General features: G+C 31.5%; 4 protein-coding genes across 5 annotated transcripts; 2 read left to right on the forward strand and 2 right to left on the reverse strand.

The window, feature by feature from the left end:
- Window positions 1-5013: 5013 nt before the first annotated feature.
- On the reverse strand, window positions 5014-9256 carry LOC109805370 (TLD-domain containing nucleolar protein). The gene is made up of 8 exons (XM_020367424.3): window positions 9009-9256; window positions 8189-8628; window positions 8031-8103; window positions 7829-7909; window positions 7670-7733; window positions 6676-6763; window positions 6486-6570; window positions 5014-5745 (listed from the first exon to the last, which is right to left on the reverse strand). The coding sequence occupies exons 1-8, from the start codon at window positions 9093-9095 to the stop codon at window positions 5707-5709; spliced, it is 957 nt and encodes a 318-aa protein (XP_020223013.2). The 5' UTR covers window positions 9096-9256; the 3' UTR covers window positions 5014-5706.
- Window positions 9257-16731: 7475 nt separating this feature from the next.
- On the forward strand, window positions 16732-19928 carry LOC109805046 (plasmodesmata-located protein 2). Its single transcript, XM_083059904.1, has 3 exons — window positions 16732-18099; window positions 18477-18584; window positions 18683-19928. Exons 1-3 carry the CDS (start codon window positions 17310-17312, stop codon window positions 18688-18690), a joined length of 906 nt encoding a protein of 301 aa, XP_082916030.1. The 5' UTR covers window positions 16732-17309; the 3' UTR covers window positions 18691-19928.
- A 1052-nt stretch (window positions 19929-20980) lies between these two features.
- On the reverse strand, window positions 20981-24075 carry LOC109804752 (Pentatricopeptide repeat (PPR) superfamily protein). Of its 2 annotated transcripts, XM_083059903.1 has the most exons (2): window positions 23021-24075; window positions 20981-22927 (listed from the first exon to the last, which is right to left on the reverse strand). In XM_083059903.1, exons 1-2 carry the CDS (start codon window positions 23911-23913, stop codon window positions 21553-21555), a joined length of 2268 nt encoding a protein of 755 aa, XP_082916029.1. In that variant the 5' UTR covers window positions 23914-24075; the 3' UTR covers window positions 20981-21552. The 2 variants fall into 2 exon arrangements, with proteins under 2 accessions (XP_082916029.1, XP_020222181.1); XM_020366592.3 differs by having other exon boundaries at window positions 20981-24075.
- A 113-nt stretch (window positions 24076-24188) lies between these two features.
- Window positions 24189-25107, forward strand: LOC109805284 (PHD finger-like domain-containing protein 5A). Its single transcript, XM_020367312.3, has 2 exons — window positions 24189-24327; window positions 24583-25107. Exon 2 carries the CDS (start codon window positions 24598-24600, stop codon window positions 24928-24930), a length of 333 nt encoding a protein of 110 aa, XP_020222901.1. The 5' UTR covers window positions 24189-24327; window positions 24583-24597; the 3' UTR covers window positions 24931-25107.
- The last annotated feature ends 426 nt before the right edge of the window (window positions 25108-25533 follow it).

Genomic DNA, 25533 nt, shown 5'->3' on the forward strand with positions numbered 1-25533 from the left:
GTATGAGGGTGTCAAAAACTTGATATATAGGGTTAAGGGGTTGTCCATAGGGCAGTCAGCCTGGCGTCAATGCGACACATACGCTCAGCCATTCATTTGACTGCCATGCCATGCCACTCTCCTCAGTGGATTTTGGGTTGACCAAGCCTTATACTATTCACAAACTCTACCTTTCTTAAAATAAGTATTCATTATTCATCATCTTATATATATCTATATATAATTTCATTTCTCTCTCCACTCACCTTTTCTTTTCAAACTCTCTTTGCTCCCATCAAACTTTTGTTTTCCAAACAACATGTTTTCATTAATATTGTTGTTTTTTAACATATTTATTTTATTCTTATTTGTCTTTAACTACTTTTTATTTTTCATTCCTTTAAATATATATCTTGGTTAATAGATGACACCCGGATGAGAAAAACTGAATTAAAAAATTTTCAACAGGGTTTGATGCAGATAATAAATAAATAAATAAATAAGTGGTTGAGATAAGCTACCTTATAAGAATTGGTCAATCAAATTTTTATATATAAAAATTAGTAATTAACAAAAATTAATAAATAATTTACGCCAATCGGTGAAAAAAAATTGATAGCAACGCATTTCAAATCAAACTAATTAGTATAATTATTGTTTTGATTTTATTTTTATTGAGATTACATGTATAATTTACTCAAAACAATACATGTTAATCTATATTATTAATGAAGGGAATATTTTATTTAATGTCCACATTTTTTTTGAAAATTTTATCTTTATAGCTATTTTTCAATAATTGCTTCTAAATTTTACAAAAAAATATTTTTTTATAAATTTTATTTTATAATCATCTATATTTTTAATAATTATTCACTATTATATATTTTTTATTAGTTATTATTTTTAAAAATAATTCACGAAGATACGAATTAGTTTTGTTCGTTATAAAAGTGGTGACACCCCTTTTCAAGTAAAACTAATTGTTATATTTATTTTTTATACTTTTATTTATAGTTCATTGTTTTAAAAAAAAATATAGACGTCATTGTTGAGATACAAATAAAATTACACAATTAGAACAAGAAAAGAAATAACAATTTACAAAACGCACACATACTTCATTAATTTGAAGTTTTTTGAGCGATAACTAAAAATAAAATCTTGAGAATTTAATTTCAAAACGAACGATATATATACTAATGTAAAGTTGTGTGTACAAATATCTCGATAAAAATGATAAAATATCACTCTCTTCTATATAAATATTTATATTATAATATAACTCTAACATGTACATCTAATTAAGTTAAAATATTTTCATTTGTTTTAATCTTATAATCTATACACTCAGAGTTATGCTTTTCATCTTCTAAATACATGTTTTTATTAATTTCGTTTTAAAATGTTAATCGACAGTAAAAATACTCGTAACTTTTGCCGATACTACGAAAATTAAAAGGAAGAAAGCGTTCATCTGCTGTCTTTAATATATATATATATATATAAAAGGAAAAATTCTTAAACTAGAAAACGTAATATATACGTACCACCGATGAACTTATGGCCCTCATGTGTATTGTTGATTTGTTATATAACAAACACATTAATTCGTTTCTTCAGACATCCCATGCATGTCAACTAAATTAATTTGGACATATTTAGGTACGTATTATTTTCTTTGCACACGTTCTGTTTTTTTTTTCTCCACTTAGAAATCAAATACCAAATATGGGAGGATAGCCATTAACCAGAAACTGAAGATATCCTACAAACAAGTAGAGAATGACTAGAGGCAATTATGAGTAATTAATAACTAAAACTAATTTGCTAGATTTAATATAAGTAAATTTTGAGGAGTAGTTTAATTCGAATGTATAGTTTGTATATTTCATTTGTATGTATAGTTTGTATATTTAGCTTGTACATATAGAGTTTAAATATTTAGTCTATACATATATTTTGATGATATAGTTTGGTGATATAGTTTGTAAGTATCATATATGTATACCATAATTTGTTAGTGTTATATGTTTGTATCATCGGTTAATGTACTCTATAAATATGTGTTTCTATTACTCTTTATTAATAATGATTAATGAGGGATGAATAATCATATATAATACATAAGTGTGAGAATAAAAATTTTCTCTACTCAATTTTCACTCTCTATTGTCTTTTATGAGTGTGTTTTTGTTGTGTCATCCCCAACAAATTGATATCAAGAGCTTGTTGATAGTGAGAGACCTAGGGGTTGGTGTGTGTGAAACCCATTAGATTGCAAGGCATTCTACTATGAGAGAAATTCTTTCTTGTGTGAGTTTTTATTATTGTGTAGATACTTCTACTTTCTTGCGTGACATTGAAGGAGTGAATCATGGTTGGTTCTTGCAGCTTTCCCTACTAATTTACCTATTTTTTATGCAAACACTTTGAGCAATAGTGTGTGAAAATGAGTGTCATTTTTTGTTTTCAAGAAGTGTTGGAAATTGAGAAGAACAAGATTTCAAAATGCGGAAGAAGGTGCTATAGAGGTGCAATAGGCAACATACCAAGAGTTGAAGAAGAAAGACTATAAAACTCTTTTCTTAATCCATGAATGTGTGGATTCTGCAAATTTGAGAAAATTTGTTCAACTAGTTCAACAAAAGAAGTTTGAGATACTCTGCATAAAACTTATGGAAGTGTTGATAAAGTCAAGAAGATGAAACTTCAATCTCTACGAAGGTAATATAAATTGTTGTCTAAGAATGATCAAGAGTCCATAATTAATTATTGTAGATGTTTTTACTAAACCATTGAAGATAAATAGATTCAAGGAGTTAAGAGAGATGCTAGAAATTGTGTCCTTGGAATATTTGAATTAAAGGAGAGCGTCAAGTAGTGTAATTCAAATATATGGTTTGTATATATTGTCTATATGTATAGTTTGCATATTTAGTATATACATATAGAGTCTGAAGGTTTAATTTGTACATAAAGTTTATAGGTGTCATCTGTATACCTTGATTTGTCAATGTTATATATTTGTACTATTTGATAATGTATTTTATAAATACGTGCTTGTATTAATTTTTGTTAATAACGAGGGATGAGTAGTCGTGTGTAATACATAAATGTAAGAATAATTCTTTTTCTACTCAATTTTCATTCTTTGTTCTTTGTTATGAGTGTGTATTTTTTTGTGTGTATCATTCCTAACAAATTTAACATAAATGCATGCAAAGATTTTAAAATTTAATCAATAATAAAATATTTGAGTGTGGGGTTTGACATACATACAAATTAAAGATCATTAATCGATAAATTAATCCAAAATAAAAATTAAAACAACTGAAAAGTGAAAATTAATCAAATTGTTCACAAAAAAATTGAAAATAAAAAATATATACTTTTGTTTTGTTTATTTCATAATATTATTTTAACGATCAACCCAAATCAAATATTAAATAACATCACTTATAATATTATTTTATTTTTGTTATTCTATATCCCTTTGTAAAATCAATTAACTATTCCTTATAGTTAATATAAGTGACCATAAAAATCAATGTCATTGCATGACTGTTATGGATGCTTAAAGCTTTAATAGCGATGCAACAAAGATATCCTCATGTAAACCTGGGTGAAGGATAACTAATTCTCTAAGATGTTCACATATTATAATATCTTCAAGGAGAAGATTATTTGTTCATTATCAGGTTCTTCCTATGTTGTTGAGTTCCCTTGAAAGTATATTTGGAAAGTCCATTTTAGTCAAAGTTAGGCACTTTGCTTATTGTTTGGTACAGAATGTACTTTCTTATAAGGCAAACCTGTCATGTAGAGGCATAAATGTTGAGATGAGTTGTGTCCTATGTGGTGAAACAATGAATGAAACAGAGGAAAATCACTATTGGACCCTTCTAGAGGATTGTATTAAGCTGAATGTAAATGCAGAATGGTTTTAGTCTTAGTCTTGCATAATACAAATAACTCCTAAGTTGCAGCTAGAAAAGAACAAAAAGAAAGATACACATGTTGAAGTAAACTTTGTTCACGTAGACAATGCTTTACTGGAAAACAAAAAAGTGCTTAAATGAGTAAATTGACATTTTATTATTCAAGTATTACCATCTCTCTTAAGTAGTACTCATAAAATTATTAAAAACTATGTTAAGCAGTTCACAAATATTAAAAAAAAAAAACTTCAAATTAACTATTGAGTTTTACTAAAATATATCACTAGGAGACTAAAAGATCAAAATCTCGCCATGGTCCAAAATAAACAAACTTATAACTCGTTGCTTTCATATATTTAAATGGTATAAAATAAATAAATAATAACCTAAACAATAGAATTGAAGTGCAGGTGAGGAATAATTTCAAAAATTAATTTGTTAATTTACTTTTAACAATAGAATGAGATATATAAGTTATGGTTAAAATTAAAATTTATTATCATTCAGACAAATCTTGCAATAGGAAATTCCAATATAAATTTTCTTTTATATTCCAATGTCCGTCCGACCTTTGAATATGGGCTAAAGCCTTTTATTCTTGCTCTAACCTAAACAGTTTGGACCAAAAACAATAGGGGAACACTTTATTGTCATCAGCTTTCAGTTCTTGTATTATAGTTTCAAGCATATGAAATTACAAACCATCTTCAGACACTCTCTACGACTTTAAACTCAGCTACATCGATCACATTAAATATTTTTACTTCATGTGCAATAATTATTGCATTACTTTTACAACTCCCTTATGACTATCATATGACAAAAACTTTCATTCTAAAAGTTTTTAAATATCAAAATATAAACAATTCAGTTATATTCAAAAGGCAACTTTAATAATACCTTAGTTATACTATCATTTTTATTGTCCCAGTGTTGGGCTAGAAATACTCCTTGATATTTTAAAAAAAATGGGTGTAACTATTTAACCACCTAAATAAGCATACCCAGTTGAATGGGAAGAGTTTAGAAATTATTTAACCATGATTACATAAAAGATTTTCTATAACAAGATACAGAATAAGGGCATACTGAATGCACCCAAAAATAAAAGGGAATTATCTTAATTTGCTCAAAAGTTCTTCGTCAATAGTTTTTGTTTACAATAGAAGTGCAAGCACATAAATAGTAAAAAGAAAAGGATAACCTCATAAACAGATCAACATACGTATATCATTACACTCCAAGCTTAGAAGACATGAACCAGAGCCAATTAAATCATAATCTCGATAGTTGTAAATATTGTTAATTAAGTGATGCAGCCAGCCACCGTCAGAATATAGATATCCTTATCCATTTTGAATAAACTGCGACCTTAGCGCCACTGCTTTACACCATCCAACAAATGACTTGCCTCTAATTTGTTTAGTTTTGTCAAATCAATTTGTAAAACCAATGTTACATTTGTAGCTAAAACAAACTTCTCTGGTCTTCTAGTTAAGGCCATGGAAAACCGAATATTGCATGTAAAATAGCCTAGTTAGTCTTTCTTTATTCCTTAGTAGTTGAGTGAGTGGATTCCATCCCTCGCATTCTACTACACTACCTTGTGTTTGGACTATCTGGCTTTCACAAACCCAAACTTTTACTTAATGGAATTTCAAGCATACAATATACTAAGAACTTGGGACATGTCTGACAGTAATGGTACATCAAATTGATCAACCACCAAGTTGAAGAAAAACAGGAGGATAAAGACGCTTCTTTTGGACATCCAAACAAAAGCATCTTAGCTTTGAAAAGGAGAAGCGTGTGAAAAACCCCACAACTGCACATAATAGAAATATGGTGAATAAATCATGAATCATTGTGCCATAACTCTATAAAGAAATAGAGAAATGTAGAACAAAAGGTAGTAGAAATAAGCAATGGACAAAATGTCAAAATCAATGCATGGCATATAATGAATGAACTACAACAATAAACGAGTTTGTGCGATGAAAGTCTAAATTGTTGATATTTCGTGGCTACCCCATCTATCTAGCTTGGGAAAAATTAAAACTCACTTCTGCATCCAAACTTGTCAGTACCTTTTTCTTACGAAGAAACTGGTTCCAGTGCCAGTTGTTCTAAAAAAATTGCTACTTATAAAAAATATGAAAATTTGCAAACAGTTACAATAGATTGGACTCATTAATTTTATATAATTCACCAACAAAGGAACTTAATCAATTTATTGCTTATGTGTATTGTCCTCCATTTTCATGGGATTGGGTGTGACTGAGGAAAGGGGAGACTAAATGTAGAGCAAAGGTTTAATTCATTTCATAACTTTCATGTAGCATTGTCAATAACAAAGAATATTTAGGGAAAGTTCCAGATTGCCAATGTGAAGCGGCACACCAGGCACAATAGCAAGTTAATTAGATGGAAGGGGAAAAAGATTAGCTCCCAAAAGCTGATGCAAAGAATATAAAAAGGGTTGAGCAGCAGCAAGCAGAGGATGAAAGCCACTTAATAATTTGTTGTAAGCAAGAAAACAAAAGTCAGTGGTAAGAAGAACATTACCTCGACATTCTTCAACTCAAACTCTGGGCTATGAGCTAGACACAAGTTTCCAAATGTGTCAGAAGGTCCACTAGTTCCGGTTAACCTTTTCAACAAGAAGAATGCATTCAAGAAGATATTCCACTAGTGGAACTTCAATTACGATTAAAATGTACTGGAACAAAACCAAGCAGCATTATTAAATACTTACAAATCTTCTTCTAAGCATAAAGCATAATTACCACCGCCACCAAGTGCAAGTATGTCGGTCAAACACATGTAGTAGTATCGGTTGAGACCTACAAACAAATATATACAATTAGAACACCACAAATTGAGAGGAACTCAAAAGGAAAAAAAGAAACTTCTCATACATAAAATAGAACTATGAAAGTTGAGAGCTTGCATCCTGAATAAAGATAATTTAGTTGTTTCTAATTAAGAAATTAGTAATGATTCCAAATAGTTGTATTTCCCACCCCACTCCCCCAATTACCATACTTCATCAATTGTCAAAACCTCAGATACTAAAAGATCCAACATTTATACTGGTAGGTGTAGGTATAAATTAATATTCTTTCTTCCTTTCCTTACCTTCTCTCCTATATGTAAACTGTCAATCCCTATAAGTACAATGGTCAAAAATCAAAGTATTAAAACGAATTGACATGCTCAATGCTCATGGGAAAATGCCTTTTTTAAGAGAAACAATTCAAAAGGTTTATATGATCCTAAAGCATATGATTATCAGTGAAGAGCCCATACTTGTAAAGTACTAATTCTGCAATGATGCAAAGTACAGCGAATAGCAATATTTGCAATACGTTTTAAAAATTGAGACTAAATGACTACCACAGGTTTATCCCAAAACATTCTCAATTTCTACTTAAACTAGAAGAGGACATGCAAGAGGTGATAATGGGCTAGTCATTCAATAGGATTAATCAAAATATCATACTCCAAAATGATTATTCTTAAGGCAAGCTTACATGCTTCCACATCATACAAATCCAGGCCCTACTGAATATTGATAACTGTTATACCAAAATTAATAAAAGATTTATTTACCCTAAAACACATGTAAATGTCACTCTTGCTGCTATGAACTTGTTCACATGTCTGACAATGCATCAATTAATGTCATTTTCCTTGGTTCCAACATCTTCCTACTAAAAATTATGAATTTAAACAATGAGAATCCTTACCAGTAGGTAGAAACAGCCTTGGCTGACCATAAACAGTTGTAAAGACAAAAGTTTGGTTTGTTCCCTAGCACCAAAGTTGAGAAAATGAAATCATACTTCCAGATGAAGAAGTGCCTTCATAAAGAAACATTATCCATGAAAAAAAGAGAGTTGGCATACTTGATATTTTCGCTTTGCTGTAGGTTTCAAGGGACAGTCTAGCAGCCCACCAAACACAGCACCTTGCATATCTCCCACAATCTAACAATTTTGAAAAATAGACAATAATCCATTGTCAGCAAGAGAGTTACACCTTGATCTGCAACTAGTAGATATCATATGTACACCATAACAGAAGAAGAGTTCTGAAAGGTTGACATACCAGCAAACCAGGACAAGAAAGCTCAGCACTCTTGCGAATAAGTGTACGAAGTGATACGCCGTGTTTTAACGTACTGCCCTTAATTTAAAGAACAAATATTGAATCAATACTTCAAATAATGTTCGATGGATAAACCAAAACCTGCAGAGCAAAGTTACCTATAAAGTAAGACCCATTGGCGTCCTTTCACTATATTAGGGAGGCATGTTTCCAAGAACTCATACAATTCAGGAGATATAAAAGTGGACTCATCAGCAAGATTGAGTCGAGACCTCCTTGAAGTATTTGGTGTTTGCTGCTCTTTAGCTTCTTCAAAAACCTCAGAACTGCTGCTGCTCCTTCTAGAGGTATGATCTTCATTTATGTTATCATCTTTGGATAAATCCATGCTATTGCACATGGGATTACAATCAACATAGTTATCTGATGGAACATCCTGATACTCAAAATTCTCATAATTATATCCCCCCGAAGCTGTTCGAATTGGTTTATGATCATGTTGCTTCTTGCTTGTTTTTGATCCATCAGAGCTGATTGAAGGGATAATGTAAGATAAATATGAAGACAAAGGTTTACCCTCTTTAGAATAGGGACTATCCTGCGCAAATAAAAACCTCATATCAAGACAAAAGAAAGTAAAAAAGTGATTATTTTTTCACTTGGAATAATTAGAACTAATTAGCACAAGGTTCCTATGATAAAGGGCGTTTCTAATGGGAGCATAAAGCAGTGACATTTGATTAGGGTATTCCTCTGGTGCATTTAGAAAAATCAAACCCATGATGCAAAATAATGAAGCCATTGAAGCCCAGATTCAGAATTTTGCACGCGGATCAGATCGAACATTTAGGGCAAAGGTGATCAAAGCTCGTGTGAAATGATAGAATTACAGTGCCCACCATATCAAGCTCGGATTTTTAAATAATTGGGAATAACAGAGACAAACGCAGATCATAAAAGAAATAAATAAATAAATACCTGGGGCGGGGGTGGGGGCGAGGGAGAAGAAGAATTGGGTAAGAGATGGGAGAGTTTCTGCGAAACTTTGTCTCTGAAAGAATGCATTTTGTTTTGAAGGGATGAGCTATGAAGGCGATTCCATAAAAAACAGAGAAAGGGTTTGAATGAGAATTGGGAATGGCCGAATGAGAGGAGTATGAGTCGGTGGTGGCGGAACACGACACACAACACAACACAACACAACAAAACACCTCCAAAACGTAAATCAAGCAAGATTGATTGGTTGTTCACAGCACAAACATTTTTTTACATCACGTGACAACGTTAAATTAATATTTCTCACTATTTTTTTTTTCCTTCTTTACTTTTCAATTGAGTAATTTTTTTTATAAAACTTGTCTATAACTGTTATCACACGAGATAATATTTTTAGGTACTTTTTTGTTAACAAAACTAACGAGAGATCGTTGGGCGTTTTTCTTTGATAATTTTAGAGTCTTTTTTTAATTTTTAGTTAATTTAAATTTTATTATTATATTATTTATAAATTAAATTATAATATTTTAAAAAATTATAGTTTTATATGTCTTTTACAGTATATATAAGTTATATATTTAAATAAAATATTATTTATATGTAATTTATTGTATATTTTAATTATATATGTTAAAATACTATTTTTTCAGTAAAATTAATCATGAAAAAACAAACTAACAAATATTTGATCGAATAGAGTTGAACTCAAATATTTTAAGCAAAATTTTAAATTTGTGTACAAATTGTCAATAATGATTCGGCCCACAAGTTATGCCCCAACAAAAGTGGTCCAAAAAGAACAAGTCTAACAATTTATAAGCACAAAATCTACTAGCTTATTTGTCCAAAACTTATATTTTTTTTATAAAATTAAATAAAATAAGAAAATCATAAATTGAGCCAATTTACTAGAAAATTTAAGCATTAAAATTAATATATATATATATATATATATTATAATTATAATTAATAATATAAAATATATTCTTATTCAAATTTATCGCATAATTTAATTTTAATAATACAAAAAAAATTTCATTAATAAACTATAAATATAGAATAAATATCAAATTTGACTTATCTATCGTCTTTAAGGTAATTAATTAATTAATTTTAATATATAGCGACAACATCTTTATTATATATAAACAAATTATTTCATGAGAATTGTTGCCTTTATAATGAAGTATGTACTTTAAAGAATATTAAAAAATCAATAATTAAAAATTGTGATAAAGTTAATTATAATATTTATTATTAATTTTTTATTCAATAATTATTATTATACTTTATTCTCTTATATAAAACTTCCTTTAACCAGCCAAATCCTATTTTGTGTTCGATTGGATTTATTTGAGGTTAGTTCATATTATTTCTCTTTGAAAGGAACTTAGCTTTTTTTTTAGGTCCAGAAAACCACTACTTATGTCTTCCGAGTATAAGAGCATCTCTAATGGGGTTGCTTATAAGTAACCCCTTATGTCATATCACTGCCAAATTAGTTTTGACTCATTTTATGAGTTCCTTAAATTTTAGCAGAGTTGCTTGTGAATTGCTTGTAGAAGCAACTTTGTTAAAATTTAAGCAACCCATAAAGTGAGTCAGAGCTGATTTGACAGTAATGTGGCACAATCCCATTGTAGATGCTCTAAAAGCTTTACATGCTAATATTTCCTTACAAACAATATGGCATAGCGCATTCTTTTAAATATTATTTTTTTATTTGTTAAAAACTTGAATATAAAGATTATGAAATCGAAAAAAATATTAATTAAATAAGATATGAGATGCTAAAAATTTTGTGATAACCCCTCCATTGCATTTGAAAATCCTTACAAATGGAGAATATGATGGACATGATATGGTGGATGTTTGGTTTCTGCATAACTGAAAACCAACTAATGTCAGGCATTGCGACGCCCCATAAACATGAAACCAAATGCCAACACAATGATAATTAGCCAGTGTTTGCCGCATGAGACACGAGAATATATTTTTTTAAAAATTTTATAATATAAGATATTTAAACACATATAATTTTTCTGTTTGGTCTAAGTTAGTAACCTTAAATATCATTCCATACCTTTTTTATAATAAATATTTATATTAAGTCCTCGTTGATTTTTGTGGCATGTGACATTGTTTTTAATATAACAAAACTCCTCCTTCTCCAAAAAAAAAATGTGTATAAAAAGTTACACACCAATTTATGAAAGTAACTACACACTAATTATATTTTATATCTCATACATTTTATAAATTATCTAAAAATAAGACTAATATTAATATTAGTGTATCATAGTAAAATTATGTATAATTTATTAGTCAAAATTGAGTTTATCTAATCCCATTTTAAACATTTTAAGTTTTAACCTAATCAAATTTAAACAAGCGATGAATCAAAATTGAGTAAAAAAATAAAAAATAAATCTAACCTTAAAAAAAAATCATTGACTTATCAAATTATTTATTAAAATATGAAAGAATTCAATAAAAGTGAATGTGTTGAGCGGAGTAGAACACGAGTTATTAAGTAAAATAAATTTAAGTAGATTTATTATTTGAATAAGTGGACCTCTTATCGTGTGTGTGTGTATATATATGAGAAAAAAATCTACTTATTTTAAAAATAAGTCTACCAACACTTACTCCATTCAATAACTTGTATTTTACATTAAATTTTAATGATTCAATCATTAAATTAAAAAAAAATCTAATGCAAGGATGAAGTCTATAATTTTTTAAAAAATTTAAAACTATTTGGTACTTTATTTCATTGATTTAAACCAACGTATAAAATATTTGTATGATTGTCTGTCAATTTGAATTTGATGAAATGAGGTATCAAATAATTTATAATTTTTTTTTTAAATTACAAACTTGATATATGCATGAATAATTTTTAATTTAACGGTTTAATCGTTAGAATTTGATGTAAAATACAAATTATTCAATGGAGCAAGTATAGATAAATTTAATCTTGAAGTAAGTGAATTCTTCATCTATATGAAAGAGATTCACTTACTCCAATAGTAAGTTTTAGTAGGCTTACTCCACCCAGTATATTATAATTTACAACAAATTTCAACGACTTTAAATGCTAAATTAAAAATTTTTAATGTACAAATCAAATTCACGAACCTTTAAGAAATTTGATAACCATATAAAAAATTTGAATTGCACTATTAAAAATTAAACTATTGTAAAAAAATTAAATGAACCATTTTTAAAAAATTGAACTAAATTGTTTGGAAATCGAACTAATCTGAACTGAATTATATTTATGAAAGTGTAAAAAATAAATATATCTAACATGTTTCATCTTAATGGAATAATTCGATAATCTGACAATTTTTACTTCAAAAAAAGTGATTCAAAAAAATTTATGTCAATTTTGCTATACTCGACAGGTCATTTAGGTTATGTTGGTCAACTAATTTTTAGGCTTGAAATCCACGGGATTTATTTAACTCAACTTTTATTATATATTTTATTATGAAAAATTAAAGTTAAATAAAAAATAACAAAATTTGTAAATGTGTATTGTCTTGACATATCAATGCGTTAAATTCAATGTCTTAAATTATATCTTAAATATCATACATTTTGTGATTAAAAAAATATATCAACTTGAAGGAACAATTCTAAAGAATGAATTGATAAGTTATTATTTTTAAAATTGAAACAATGAAAATTTTCATTAAAAAGTTATAACATTGTATGTAGTTAAAAAATGAATAATAAATGTATATGCGATTGATAGAATATGAATTAATTTTAATTTTTCTCCTTTCATTAATTTAAGTAATGACATTGTTCTAAATGAAATGAGCGATTTTTTAAAATTAGAGGGAAGATATACAATATTTAAATATGTCTAATAGGATGAATGCAATTTTTTAAAATAAAAATAAGAAGAAAAAATTTATTTTTCCTCTAGTTATACTAATTTGGGATAAAAAAGAATATTTTGAATCTATAAAAATAAAAGTCTTATTTTCTTTCAAATAAAATTTAAAAAGTTTACAGTTTCCTCCTTTCAAATTTTTTCTTCTCTCTTTGACAAAAGCTAACAATGTATTAATTTCTCTTTAAGATGACTATTATTTATTTTAAATTTAATTTTTACTTATATTAAAATAATTTTTAACCAATAAAAACTAGGTTCTACCGATACCGATTAATTTTTAATGGTTAAGTTTATGATACTGCAGAAATTATGTTATATCGAGGTATCAATTTGTTTTGTTGAGCCGAGGTGTCATCACTTTTTAGTTTTTATTGCCCTTCAAATGTTACTGTGAATGAACCCTCTCAAGAGGATACCTCCGTATGCACCATATTCTCATTCTTTTTACACTCTTCTCACTCATTATTAATTCAACAATTTATAATAACTATTTTTAAATATATTATTAATGTAAATATACATAGTTTTAAAAATTGGACCGGTCATTAAATCAGTTAAGGTACTGGATCAGTGAGTTAAAGGTTGAACCGGTGGGTCACTAGTTGAACCGCATGACTCGATTTTTATTATTATTTTTTTAAAATATTTATGTTAAATATATTTTATACTTATAAATTTTAATAAATTCATATCTTATTTTAAATTTTAATTTTTCTATCTTATTTAAAATTATTTTTTGTTTTATTTTGTAAAAAAATACATAAAAAAAATTACATGTTAAACTATATATTAATACAAATTAAAAATATAAATAATATGTACATATATAATATGTTTATAATTTATATCACAAAATAATATATGTAATATCTACATAGACATTATATTATTAAATATATAATTTAAAATTAATAATATATTATAAAAGTTATTTAAGTTGTATATATTACATGTCGCAACCGAGATCGCGACAGGACGGCGAAAAATAAATTGAAAAATAGGAGATCGCCACCAATGTTATTTTTTACGGAAAAACGTTGGAAAAATCATAAAGTATAAAACAGTCTACGAAAACTAAATTTTTGAGTTCGGGAGTCGATTACGTGTGAGGAAGGTATTAACAGCTCACAACGTTCGTCCTAAGACGATTACCTTTCATTAATTAAAATAATTATTTATAATTTATAAAATATTTATCTCACTAAAATGATCAAATATATTTTATTTAACTAAATTATTATTGTTATATAAAAAGAAAGATAATATATTTTTTATTTTTTGGCTCAACAATATTTATTTCTTGTTCCTAAGTATCTCCATGTGTAATGAAGAATCAGAGTCACGTAGTTCTTTGTAAAAAATATTTGTGTGTTGATATTTTTAAATTAAATTTTATTTTTGTTAAATATAAGATTCTTGAACTGTCTCAGTTCATTTAACTTAAAAATACAAAATTGACTAAGGTGTACACCAAAGTCAATTCAATAAAATTTTAATTATAATTATTGCTATAGATATTATGATGTTAAAAAATTTCTTGGTTAGACATTTTTGTTTTGGAGAAAAAATTTAAAGATAAGCTATCACAACTTGTACTTTAAATTAAAAGGTTAAAAAGATGTCACATCTAATTAACCATTCCTCTAATAAAATTTTTGATACAATAATTTCATATATTTACATTAAATATTGTAACACTATATTTTGATATTTAATCATATTTTAAATTTAAATAAGGACTAATGATAGATATTACTAATATAAAAAATAAAAAATAAAAATAAGTGAGTTTAATATACTTACAATTCTTCGCTACAGAAGTGGTAACTTGCTGGTTTCTTCCTTTGGGTTCCCTCTGGTCCAAGGTGGAGATGCGTGTGTGTGAGTGCCCTTTGGGAAGACCAAGGGCCGCTATTTATAGACTTTCAGAGGGTTGCATCTTTACTCACAACGACCATTTTCGGAACGGCCCGTTCTGAGATAGAATTTATAGGTATTTTGGTAGTTTGGGAACGGCTCGTTCTGGGAAAAAATTATAGGTCTTTTTTGAAGGCTGGAACGATCCGTTCCAGTTTGGGAATGTCCCGTTCTAGTTTAGGAACGGCTTGTTCCGGGCTAGAAATTTTAGCTCTTTTGTTAGATTGAACGACCCGTTCTAGTTTGGGAACGACCCGTTACAGTTTAGGAACGGCCCGTTCCGGACTAGAAATTTTAGGTCTTTTTAGAAGGTTGAAACGACCCGTTCCAGTTTGAAAATTACTAAATTACCCTCCATAAAAATATAAAAAATGAGGTGTTACATTTGACTTCCATATTTTGTCTTTTTTATTGTTTATTGTATATACCTTTTTTTGCTATTTTTTTAAACAAAATTGACATTTTCCGGATGAAATTGGGTTACTACATTACAAACAAATACATTGAACAAGTAGTCATTGTTATATTTAATAAGACTCTTTGCTCTTCCATTAAGAGATTCAATTTTCATTATTATTTTCGTGGTTCATGGTTCCTTAAAAAAGTAAAAAAAAATTTAAAAAAAAAGTGTGGTTGAACTGGTTTGACCCACCGGTTGAACCAAAAAATTGACCGGTTCAATCCAATTTGAAACGAGTCAACTGTATAACTGATCTAACTTAAGATTCAGACCGGCTGGACCACCGGTTCCCGGTCTAACTGGTCGGTTCGATCTGATTTTTAACTGAAAGTATATTCTATTAAAATTTCAGATAATTATCTTTAGTATAATCTATAGTTTATTAATTATTTTTTTATCTACAAAATTTTGAAACAAAAGATTACTTAAAGAAATAAAGTAAAGTTTTATTTAAATTTATTAATATTTTAGTATATATATTTTACATGTTAAATATTTATTATATATTAATAAAATTTATAATAAATCATATATATAAATAAGCAACATGTTTGAATATATAAATTATATTTAAATTTTTGTATAAATATATTTTTAAAGATGTAAATTATATTTTAGAATTATGATAAATAATTTATATTATAACATATTATTATTTTTATTTATTAATAATTTATTTTAAAAATATTAATCTCATATATAATCATGATAAATAAAATCAAATTATTGTATAAAATAAAAATTCATATTTATTATTTATAATATAATTTTTTTGAGAGGATTTATAATATAATTTATTATTTATAAAATTAATTATTTTACTGCAGGTAAATGTATATAAATTATGAATACTTTTGCGACTCATCGCACCACTTAAACAATAGAACACCGATATTGTCTGAAATGAACTCAATTTGTTTCAATTAAAAACAGAAACGTGCCAGCTCTACCCTTCTAATTTGTCATCTTCTGAAACCAGGATCTTTGTGAAGCATGCAATCTCTTTCGCAAAGAACAGCAATATAAACAAAATTCCTAAATAAAGATGAAGACAAATAGTTGCTCAGTAAAATAACTATATTCCATGCTTTTAATTAAGTTCAAAACATTATCTACAGGTTCACAGTGCTGTAAATATTCTAACAATTTGTCATGATGTTTTTTTTTGGTAAATAATATTGTGAGGCTCCATGGTGTTAAGAGTAGCACAGGTGTAATCATAAAATGAATTATGAGGCAACCAGGTTGGCTATGAAAGCATTGGAAATTGATTATCAATATTCTAAGTGAATAGTCATTTTTGTCAATTCTTAAGCTTCTCATTTACTTATTTTAGGTACCCTGCATGTGCCTAAACCGTAGCAGTAGTAGAATTTAAAAGAAGATACAAAGTATGCTACGCGTTGTTGAATTCAAATGAAATCCTTGATAAAGCAGAATGTGCTAGCTACGGTCAAACTGCATGTTCTTCTCTCTTACCAAAACCAGATTCCTTTCTCTTCATGCACTCCAAAACCAAAACCTTCTCGCCAGATGGGGAATATTTTTCTCCCACTACTTTTAACGCCTAATTAATTCAACCACTTTTGTTCTCATTCTCTTCAAATAATAAAAAAACCATTCACCATTTTCAAAAAAATAAAAATAAAAATTACACCCTTTTTGAAACTCATTTTCTTTCTATGTTACAGAGAGAGAAAGAGAGTACCTGCACTACAGCTTGTGCACATCTACTGAGGCACCACATTATGCTATCCATCCAAAGGAAAGTGAATCCCAAGGACAAAAAAACTAGAACATAGCAACCCAAATCTCTTTCCCTCCCGATTCAGCAAAAAAGCAGCAACCTTCAACCACAACCCTTGATTTCTTCTTTTTTAATCTGACCCTCTCTGAATCTGATAGCACCACACACACACACCCTTCAAGGTTTCTCCTTTTTTCCTTTCCCCTCCAAAATTGCCATGATTTGATCCCTCTCAGCTCTCAACACCAAATGGGTAGTTTAAAGTCCCTATTCCTTCTTTTGTTACTGATTTTGCTCTCAAATCTTGAGCCACCCCAGCTTGCTGAATCTGCCTCTGATTACACCACCTTGGTCTACAAGGGTTGCTCCAAGGAAACATTCACAGATCCAAATGGGGTCTATTCTCAAGCCCTTTCAGCCCTATTTGGCTCATTGGTCTCACAATCCACCAAAGGCAAGTTTTTTAAGGCCACCACTGGGAGTGGCCAAACCACCATGACTGGGCTCTTCCAATGCAGAGGGGACCTCTCAAACTCTGATTGCTACAACTGTGTGAGCAGGCTCCCAGTGTTGTCTGACAAACTGTGTGGCAAGACCATAGCTGCAAGGGTGCAGCTCCTAGGTTGTTACATGCTGTATGAGGTTGCTGGGTTTTCACAACAAATCTCAGGGATGCAGATTCTGTACAAGACTTGTGGGGCAACCAATGCTGCTGGAAGAGGGTTTGAGGAGAGGAGGGACACTGCTTTCTCTGTGATGGAAAATGGGGTGGTTAGTGGACATGGCTTCTATGCCACCAGCTACCAGGCTTTGTATGTGATGGGGCAGTGTGAGGGAGATGTTGGTGATTCTGATTGTGGGGAGTGTGTCAAAAGTGCTGTACAAAGAGCTCAGGTTGAATGTGGGAGCTCTATTTCAGGCCAGGTCTATTTGCACAAGTGCTTCATTAGTTATAGTTATTACCCTAATGGGGTTCCAGGGAGACACTCTTCATCTGCAGCATCATCGTCCTCTTCTTCCTACTCCTCATCTTCTTCTGGTAATAACTAATACCTTGGCACTCACAACCATAAGTTTTTATTTTTATTTTTTTTTATAAAATTCATAGGAATTACAATAATGACAAGAAGATTCGAATCTATTACCTTGTGAACCACTAGGATGACTCTAGTGGTTCTTGGTAACAATGAATGGCATGAATTTTGAAAGAAGGGGCAGTGTTGATTTTTACAGTCTTGTTAAATTTGTGTGTTTGTTTGTCCTTGTTCGTTTCACATGCACATAGATAAATTTTGTGATGCCATTTCCTAATTGTCGCCAACTTCGAGGGAACGGTGCATGTGCAACTTTGCTTGCTCATGTGGATAATCATGTTTTGATTATAAAGTAATGTGTGGCACATTGATGCAATGACAGGGCAAAATACAGGGAAGACAGTGGCTATAATATTAGGAGGGTTAGCTGGGGTGGCGTTTTTGGTTATATGCTTGATGTTTGCTAGGAGTTTGAAGAAGAAATATGATGGTAGGTGTTAATGTTTGGTTTTTAATATTATTACTCAGTTTGCACTTTTATTTGTATGTTTTGATTCTGTCATTTTATAATATCATTTTGTTGCACAGATTATTGACAGTAGAAGATGGTTGAGTGAGGAGGCATATTCTTGATGCGGTGGATTGTTTCAATATATATAGCTTTTGGATGAAAGAGATGGAAAATTTCTGGTAATTAGACTTTAGAAGATAGGGAAAGAATCTAGGGCGGTTAAAAGTGGGGACTACTAATTCTTGTAGTTAGTTAAGAAGATTTTGTTGTGAAGAACGGTGTAATTAGCTCATGAAAGTGAGAATTTTTTTTACATTACAAGGTGAAAAAAGAAATATACCTAGAGGAATGAATGTTTGTCATCCTGAATGGGTGAAAATTTTGTGCCTATTTCTTTATCCATGTGGATGATTCTCTTTTCCCTTGTCTACATACTATAGTACTGAGTCTCTATTTGTATTTGCTTCACTAACTTTAACTTTTTAAAAAGTTGCAAGTTGCAGCACCCTCTCTCTTTTCTTCCCGGTTTCCCCTCCCCAACACACATGTTTTGGTTTTTGTGTTTAGGGTAGACAATGACAGATACACAACTTCAAGTCAATGCCAATTAACTAAACATTTAGATTACCGAGGGGAGAAGCAAAAGTGGCACAGTATTTGGGGTTTCTGTGTGGCATTAACCTGAAAAGTCTCTTGCAAACAAAAGACATGGAGGCGTTTATCATTGGAATCATGGCATTGGCATGTGCCTTAAGTCTTCTGCATTCCTACATGGTTGTGGGAAAATGCTGATGTTTGGCCTATTTGCAAATTCTTTTCTCAGAAATATTGAGAAGAAAAAGGAAATAGTGCGACAAATATTACATGAGAAGAAAGATTATGCATTAACATTGTCTTTCGACTGCATAGTAAGATTGTTAACTTTTATAATAATTAACATTTTGGGCCTTCACCATTAAATATAGTTCAAAATGGTTAAGGTGTTAAAGTTGGGTTTAGCTTATGTCAAGTTCAATAGGAGCGGTCTAAGTTTTATCAGAATATTGTCACCATCGGATCTTCTCTTTGGATGAAATCATCAAACCTATTCTTCTGCCGAAAGTATATTCAACGAAATGAAGAGACACTTTAACCGGCTCTTGGATTGTGCAAAAGATGCCCTATTTGTAATTTGTAAACATAGTCTTTGTCACATAGGTTATTGTATTTCTTAATTGCAAAATAATACTTAGATATACGTGTATAATTCGAGCTTTACATTAAGGTATCACCGTATCATATAAAGATCATTTGACGCATTGTCTTGTGATGGTTTGTAAGTTATCTTATTCAAAATTCTGAATTCTGTGAAGTTTGCATTATGCTAAAGTATGAATGGTGAACTAAAGCATAGATAAATATTAATTATTTTTGTCATATTTAATATCATATTCAAAATATTCTTTATTTAATTGAGATCTATTTTCAATCGTTATTTTTTTAATATCAAATTTTAATGAAAAAAGATGTAGGAAAAAATATTTTTTTTAAATCCGATTAGTAAAATTAAAGTATGTCAATTAATTTTCTTAATTAGCATGTAAATTATATTAAATACTAAATTAATATAGTAAAAAAATAGTTAAAAAAAACAAAACAAAACAAAAAATTATGAATGAACTAAGCAATCCAAACTTTTTTTATTTAATGGAACAATCCAAACTTAAACTTTCAGTTTTAAAAATTATAAACTAAATGAGTCTATTTTATTTTTTTTACAAACTAAACCTAAACTGCTCGACTCGTTTACAATTATCCTCTACAAATTTAAGTCACGATTTTTTTTTATACAGCAATTTAAGTCGCAATATTTATCTTTACAAAAATCTATAAAGAAGTCATTTATGGAATAGAAAAAAAGAAGAGAATTTTAATGTGCATTAAAGAAGTTATCAAACATTTATATTTCTCTTCACTATTTTTAGAGTTCCATCATACACTACAACACATTATCTCCTATTAGTTAAAATTTATAAAAACTACGCGATGCATATATTATTTATTCTTATGATGTTGTTATTATGCTTCCATGACCTAAAATATAATTTGAGAAATCATACTACTATTTTCGGTTTATGATTTGTTGGGCTGGAAGCAAGAATTTCTCCCCCTTACTTTTGAGTGTTTTATGATCCATTTTCGTTGAGATCGTACCGATACTTCATGGTTAATTTCCCATGCGGAATATTCTTTGTTGTTTCCATAATCGATTCGTTCATTAAACTTTGGGGAAAACAAAGTTCCTGGAGAAATTCATTGACCTTCGACAATAGATTTGTTCATTATGAATTTCACGTGTCATAGAGAGATGAATATAGGATAATGAGTCGAGACACTAGTAGCACCGAGTCACTCTTTTATTTCTTTTTATTCGTAACTTCCAAAGAAAAACATTATTTCATTTATCTGTAATTGTAAAATGTTCAAATAACATAATTTTTCATTATTTTGATTGGGCACCCTCAGATTGTTCTATATATTGAACACGCCAAATGTTGGTGAGATGATTTCAATGATCACCAATCTCGCTTTTTATTAGAAGCAGCCATGCATTATGCGTAAGAGAGCTTAACTAGAGCTTCTCTGCTTCTTGTTCAGACGTCAATTGTGTTCTGCTTCGAGCTCTCTTGCAGAATGACGAGCACTGACCAGAAGCCAATAACAGGGCACATAATTTTGTTTCTTTTCATTTCAAATTAGCTTCGGCGTCACTGTTCTGCTGCCTGGGCATTTAAACTGAGCACTACCTCATTTGCCCCTTTTCACTTTGCCAAAGCGATGGCCACCGGGTTGGCATGCAACACCACAGCTAGGAACCATGTGAGCCTGTATTGAATTGCAGCGCCTGATGCAGCTGCTAAAGCTCAATAGTCAACACTTGATGATAATCAAATTACAGAACCTCTTCCTACCAGTAATTGCCGCAAGAACATTCACCATTTCTAAAATGGTGAAACCTCTTCCTATCTCTCACAACTATCTCTCGCTCCACTACTTTGGAAATAAACTTGAATGCATTATGACAGTCCCCACATATCCTCAAGTTTTTGAAAACCCGAATTGTAGCTCCTAAAGGAAGTTTCATAATTCCATAAACAACAGCAAGCTTTTCGCTATGAGTAGACAAAGCATATTCCTTTTGTTCAGATTCCATGTCATGTAATACATACTTTGTATCAGGAACATAACCCAATTTTCTCATTTGTTGTACCAGTTGCTCCAGATATTTGTACACTGCATGCACCTCAGGGTGCACAGCATCATCAACCAAAAAGACATGGACCATGTTTTCAACCTCAACCCAACTACAACCAGGTTCCTTCTTAACCCCTCGCTCCCTCATTAATTGCCTTACCCTCGCAACTTCATCCCACTGACCTAAAGTGGCATACATATTTGAAAGGGTTATGTAGGTTCCATCTTGCTGCGGAATAAGCTTCAAGAGTCGTTCTGCAGCTTGTGTACCTAATTCCATGTTTCCATGAATCCGGCAACCAGCAAGAAGAGCCTCCCAAATTGGTGCTCCAGGCTCAAAAGACATTGATTCAGTGACATTCTTTGCTTCTAAGAACAAACCAGCACGACATAACAAATCAATCAAACGAGCATAATGATCCTCTTCTGGGGTTATACCATAACGACTTTTCATTGTTTCAAAATAATGCCGTCCCTCTTTGACCAAACCTGCGTGGCTACAAGCAGAAAGAATTGTGAGAAAAGTTATCCTATCCGGTAAAATATCTTCCTTCAACATCTTTTCATAAAGTTGAATGGCTTGGATACCATGTCCATGCTGAGCAAGAGCTGCAATCATTGCATTCCAGGATACTGAATCCACATATGGCATTGTAAGAAACACTGTATCGGCAGCTTCAACAAGACCACACCTCGCATACATTGTAATCAGTGCATTGCCAACCGATAGGCTTGAATCATGACCCAATTGAATAATCTGAGAATGTAGTTGTTGTCCATTGTCTAACGATCCAAGAACAGCACAAGAGGTAACTGCTCCAGCATATGCATAATCACACGGTTCTAATCTCTCTAACTTCATCTGGTTGAACAGCTTCAAACCTTCTTCTCCAAAACCACTCTGCGCTAAGCCCGATATCATCACAGTCCACGTCAGCAGGCTCCTCTCGGGCATCTCTCTGAAAATGGAGTTAGCTTCCTCAATGCGCCGCGCATTCACATATCCAGACAAAATCGCATTCCACGAAACAAGATCCTTCACAGGCATCCTATCGAAAACTCGTCTCGCCTCAACCAGTTTACCAAATCTAGTGTAGAAAGTAATCAAGACATTATTCACAGATACAACAAAATGCCGTGAAGGCTGCACCACTGTCCTGAGAACATAAGCATGCACTTGCCTTCCAACATTAAACAAGCCAGCATTCGAAGCAGCACTAATCACACTCGTGTAAGTATACTCATCCTGCTGAATTCCCAAGGAATGCATCCTCCGGGACAAGTCAAACGCCGCCTCATAAAAACCGCGGTGCACATAGCCGGAAATCATGGCATTCCAAGCAACGGCAATGTGGTCAGTCATTCCATCAAGAAGCTCACGCGCCGCCGCAAGATCACCATTCCTGACATAGCCAGCAATGATGGTAGTCCAAGAAGGCTCATCCCTACTAGCCGGCGCCTCGTCGAAGAGCTTCCTAGCAGCAGCCATCAACAGAGAAGAGTCCACCAACGGCGAAGAGGCGCAGCAAACATAAGAACTCATGAGAGCATTCAAAACAGAAGGCACAGCCAGTGCACCCCACTTGAGAACCTCACAGTGCAATTGCTGGCAATGCCTCTCCTCTTCAGCTATCAAAGACAAGGCGCCGAGGACGCTGGAGAAGGTAAAAGGGTCGGGGACAAAACCGTGCCTTTTCATCTGGGTAAAGAGTTTTAGAGCGGCGTGGCCGTCGTGGCTGTGGGAGAAGGCGGTGATCATGGCGTTGTAGCTGACGGTGTCGCGAATGGTGAAGGGTGCGGCGGTGAAGAGGCGGTGGGCGAGTTGGATGTTGCCGGAGGCGGAGTAGGCGGAGAGGAGGGAGGTGGTGGCGACGATGTCTGGTTTGGGGATTTTGTCGAACAGGTGGCGGGCGTAGGGGAGGTTGGAGGATTTGCAGTAGTGGTCGATGAGGCGGTTGAGGAGGAGAGGGAATGGGTGGAAGCCAGAGGTGATGATGTGGGCGTGGACGGCACGTGCGACGGAGGGGTGGCTGAGTTGGGCAAGGTAGCGATTGCCCATTGCACGAACGTCCATGTTGCACGAACTAGTAAACGTCCATTGGGATTTGGGACGATACCTCGCCCTCCCTCTGTTTTTGGCGGCTCTTCTCGTGCCGCTGTTTTGGAACTGTTTTTATTTATTTATTTATTTATTTAAATATTAAAATAATGTTACATATATAATAAAATTAAAAATTGTGGAACAACTTCCACCACAATATTTATTATTTATCTCTTTATCATGGTATTTCTTAAATGTAAACCAGGGCCTTGGCCCATTAAAAAGTTCAAACCCCAAAAATCTTTATAATTTGGGCTTGGGCTTTTTGGTTGTCAAAACTACCATTCCCTTTCCCTTTCCCTGTTATCGTTTTATGCTCCATTCTCTCTCGCTTCTCTCTTTCGCTTCCACCGCAACACAACCCTTGTTGTTCTCTTCTCAGCACAGGTGACTTCACCCCTTTTCTTCATATTATTCTCTCTCTTGTTGTCTTCTCCGGCTTCTGCAAACCTGTCTCTTGTTGTCCAATTTTTATAATGTGATATTTATTATTAATGCATGAATTTAGAGTTTTTTATATATATATTTTTTTTATTTTTAACTTAATATATATATTAGTGCATAAATTACTGATTTACTTTATATGTTGTTGAACTTTAAAATGTAGACAGTACTTACTTTATATATTTGTTGAGCATGTAGGAGGTTATTGAAAATATGGCGAAGCATCATCCTGATTTGATTATGTGCCGGAAGCAGCCAGGGATTGCCATTGGACGACTGTGTGAGAAATGTGATGGCAAATGTGTGATCTGTGACTCTTATGTGCGCCCTTGTACACTTGTCCGAGTTTGTGATGAATGCAACTACGGATCATTTCAGGGTCGATGTGTCATATGCGGTGGAGTTGGAATATCCGATGCCTACTACTGCAAGGAATGCACACAGCAGGAGAAAGATAGAGATGGTTGCCCCAAAATTGTTAATTTAGGGAGTGCCAAAACTGATTTATTTTATGAGCGCAAAAAGTATGGTTTTAAGAAAAGATGATCAGGGTCCGTAGATTATTAGGATACATTCTCATCAAATTATAACATGGAAATTCTGCTACCTTCTCTACTTGTTGAGTGTGTGGGTTGTTTACCTCATAACACCATAACAGGACACTTTGTTGGTTTGAGTGCTAAGGTAGGTTATTTCATCATGCAGGCTAGTTCTGCTGCTTCATTTCCTTGCATGCTATTGCTCTTATTTTCTTCTTGTTAGGGCTGTGCTTCATTTCATCATTTCAGGCCCTTATTCTCACGGATTAATGTTTACCACTTTAGATAATTCAATAAATTTAATAATATAAATTAAATCAATTAAATTGATTCAAATTTATTCTTTGATCGGAATGAATTTGAATCAAGCAAAAAAAAATAAAAAAAATAAATCTTACCTTCATTAGGAATTATAATTTGTGAAACAAAAGTTATCATGTAAGGTGTAACTCTTATGCAAATTTGAGAAAATCTCACATTTTGATTTTGATGCTTCAGAACTTCCGCAACATGAGATTTTCGATTCCAAATTTCCTCCAAGATTCGTGCATGTGGCATCTCTCACTGCGGTCCACTTTGGTTAAGCACTTGAGACTTATAGAAGCTCTCG

Source organism: Cajanus cajan, chromosome 7 (genome assembly GCF_000230855.2).
Source record: "Cajanus cajan strain Asha chromosome 7, NIPB_CcT2T_4, whole genome shotgun sequence".
Lineage (NCBI taxonomy): Eukaryota > Viridiplantae > Streptophyta > Magnoliopsida > Fabales > Fabaceae > Cajanus > Cajanus cajan.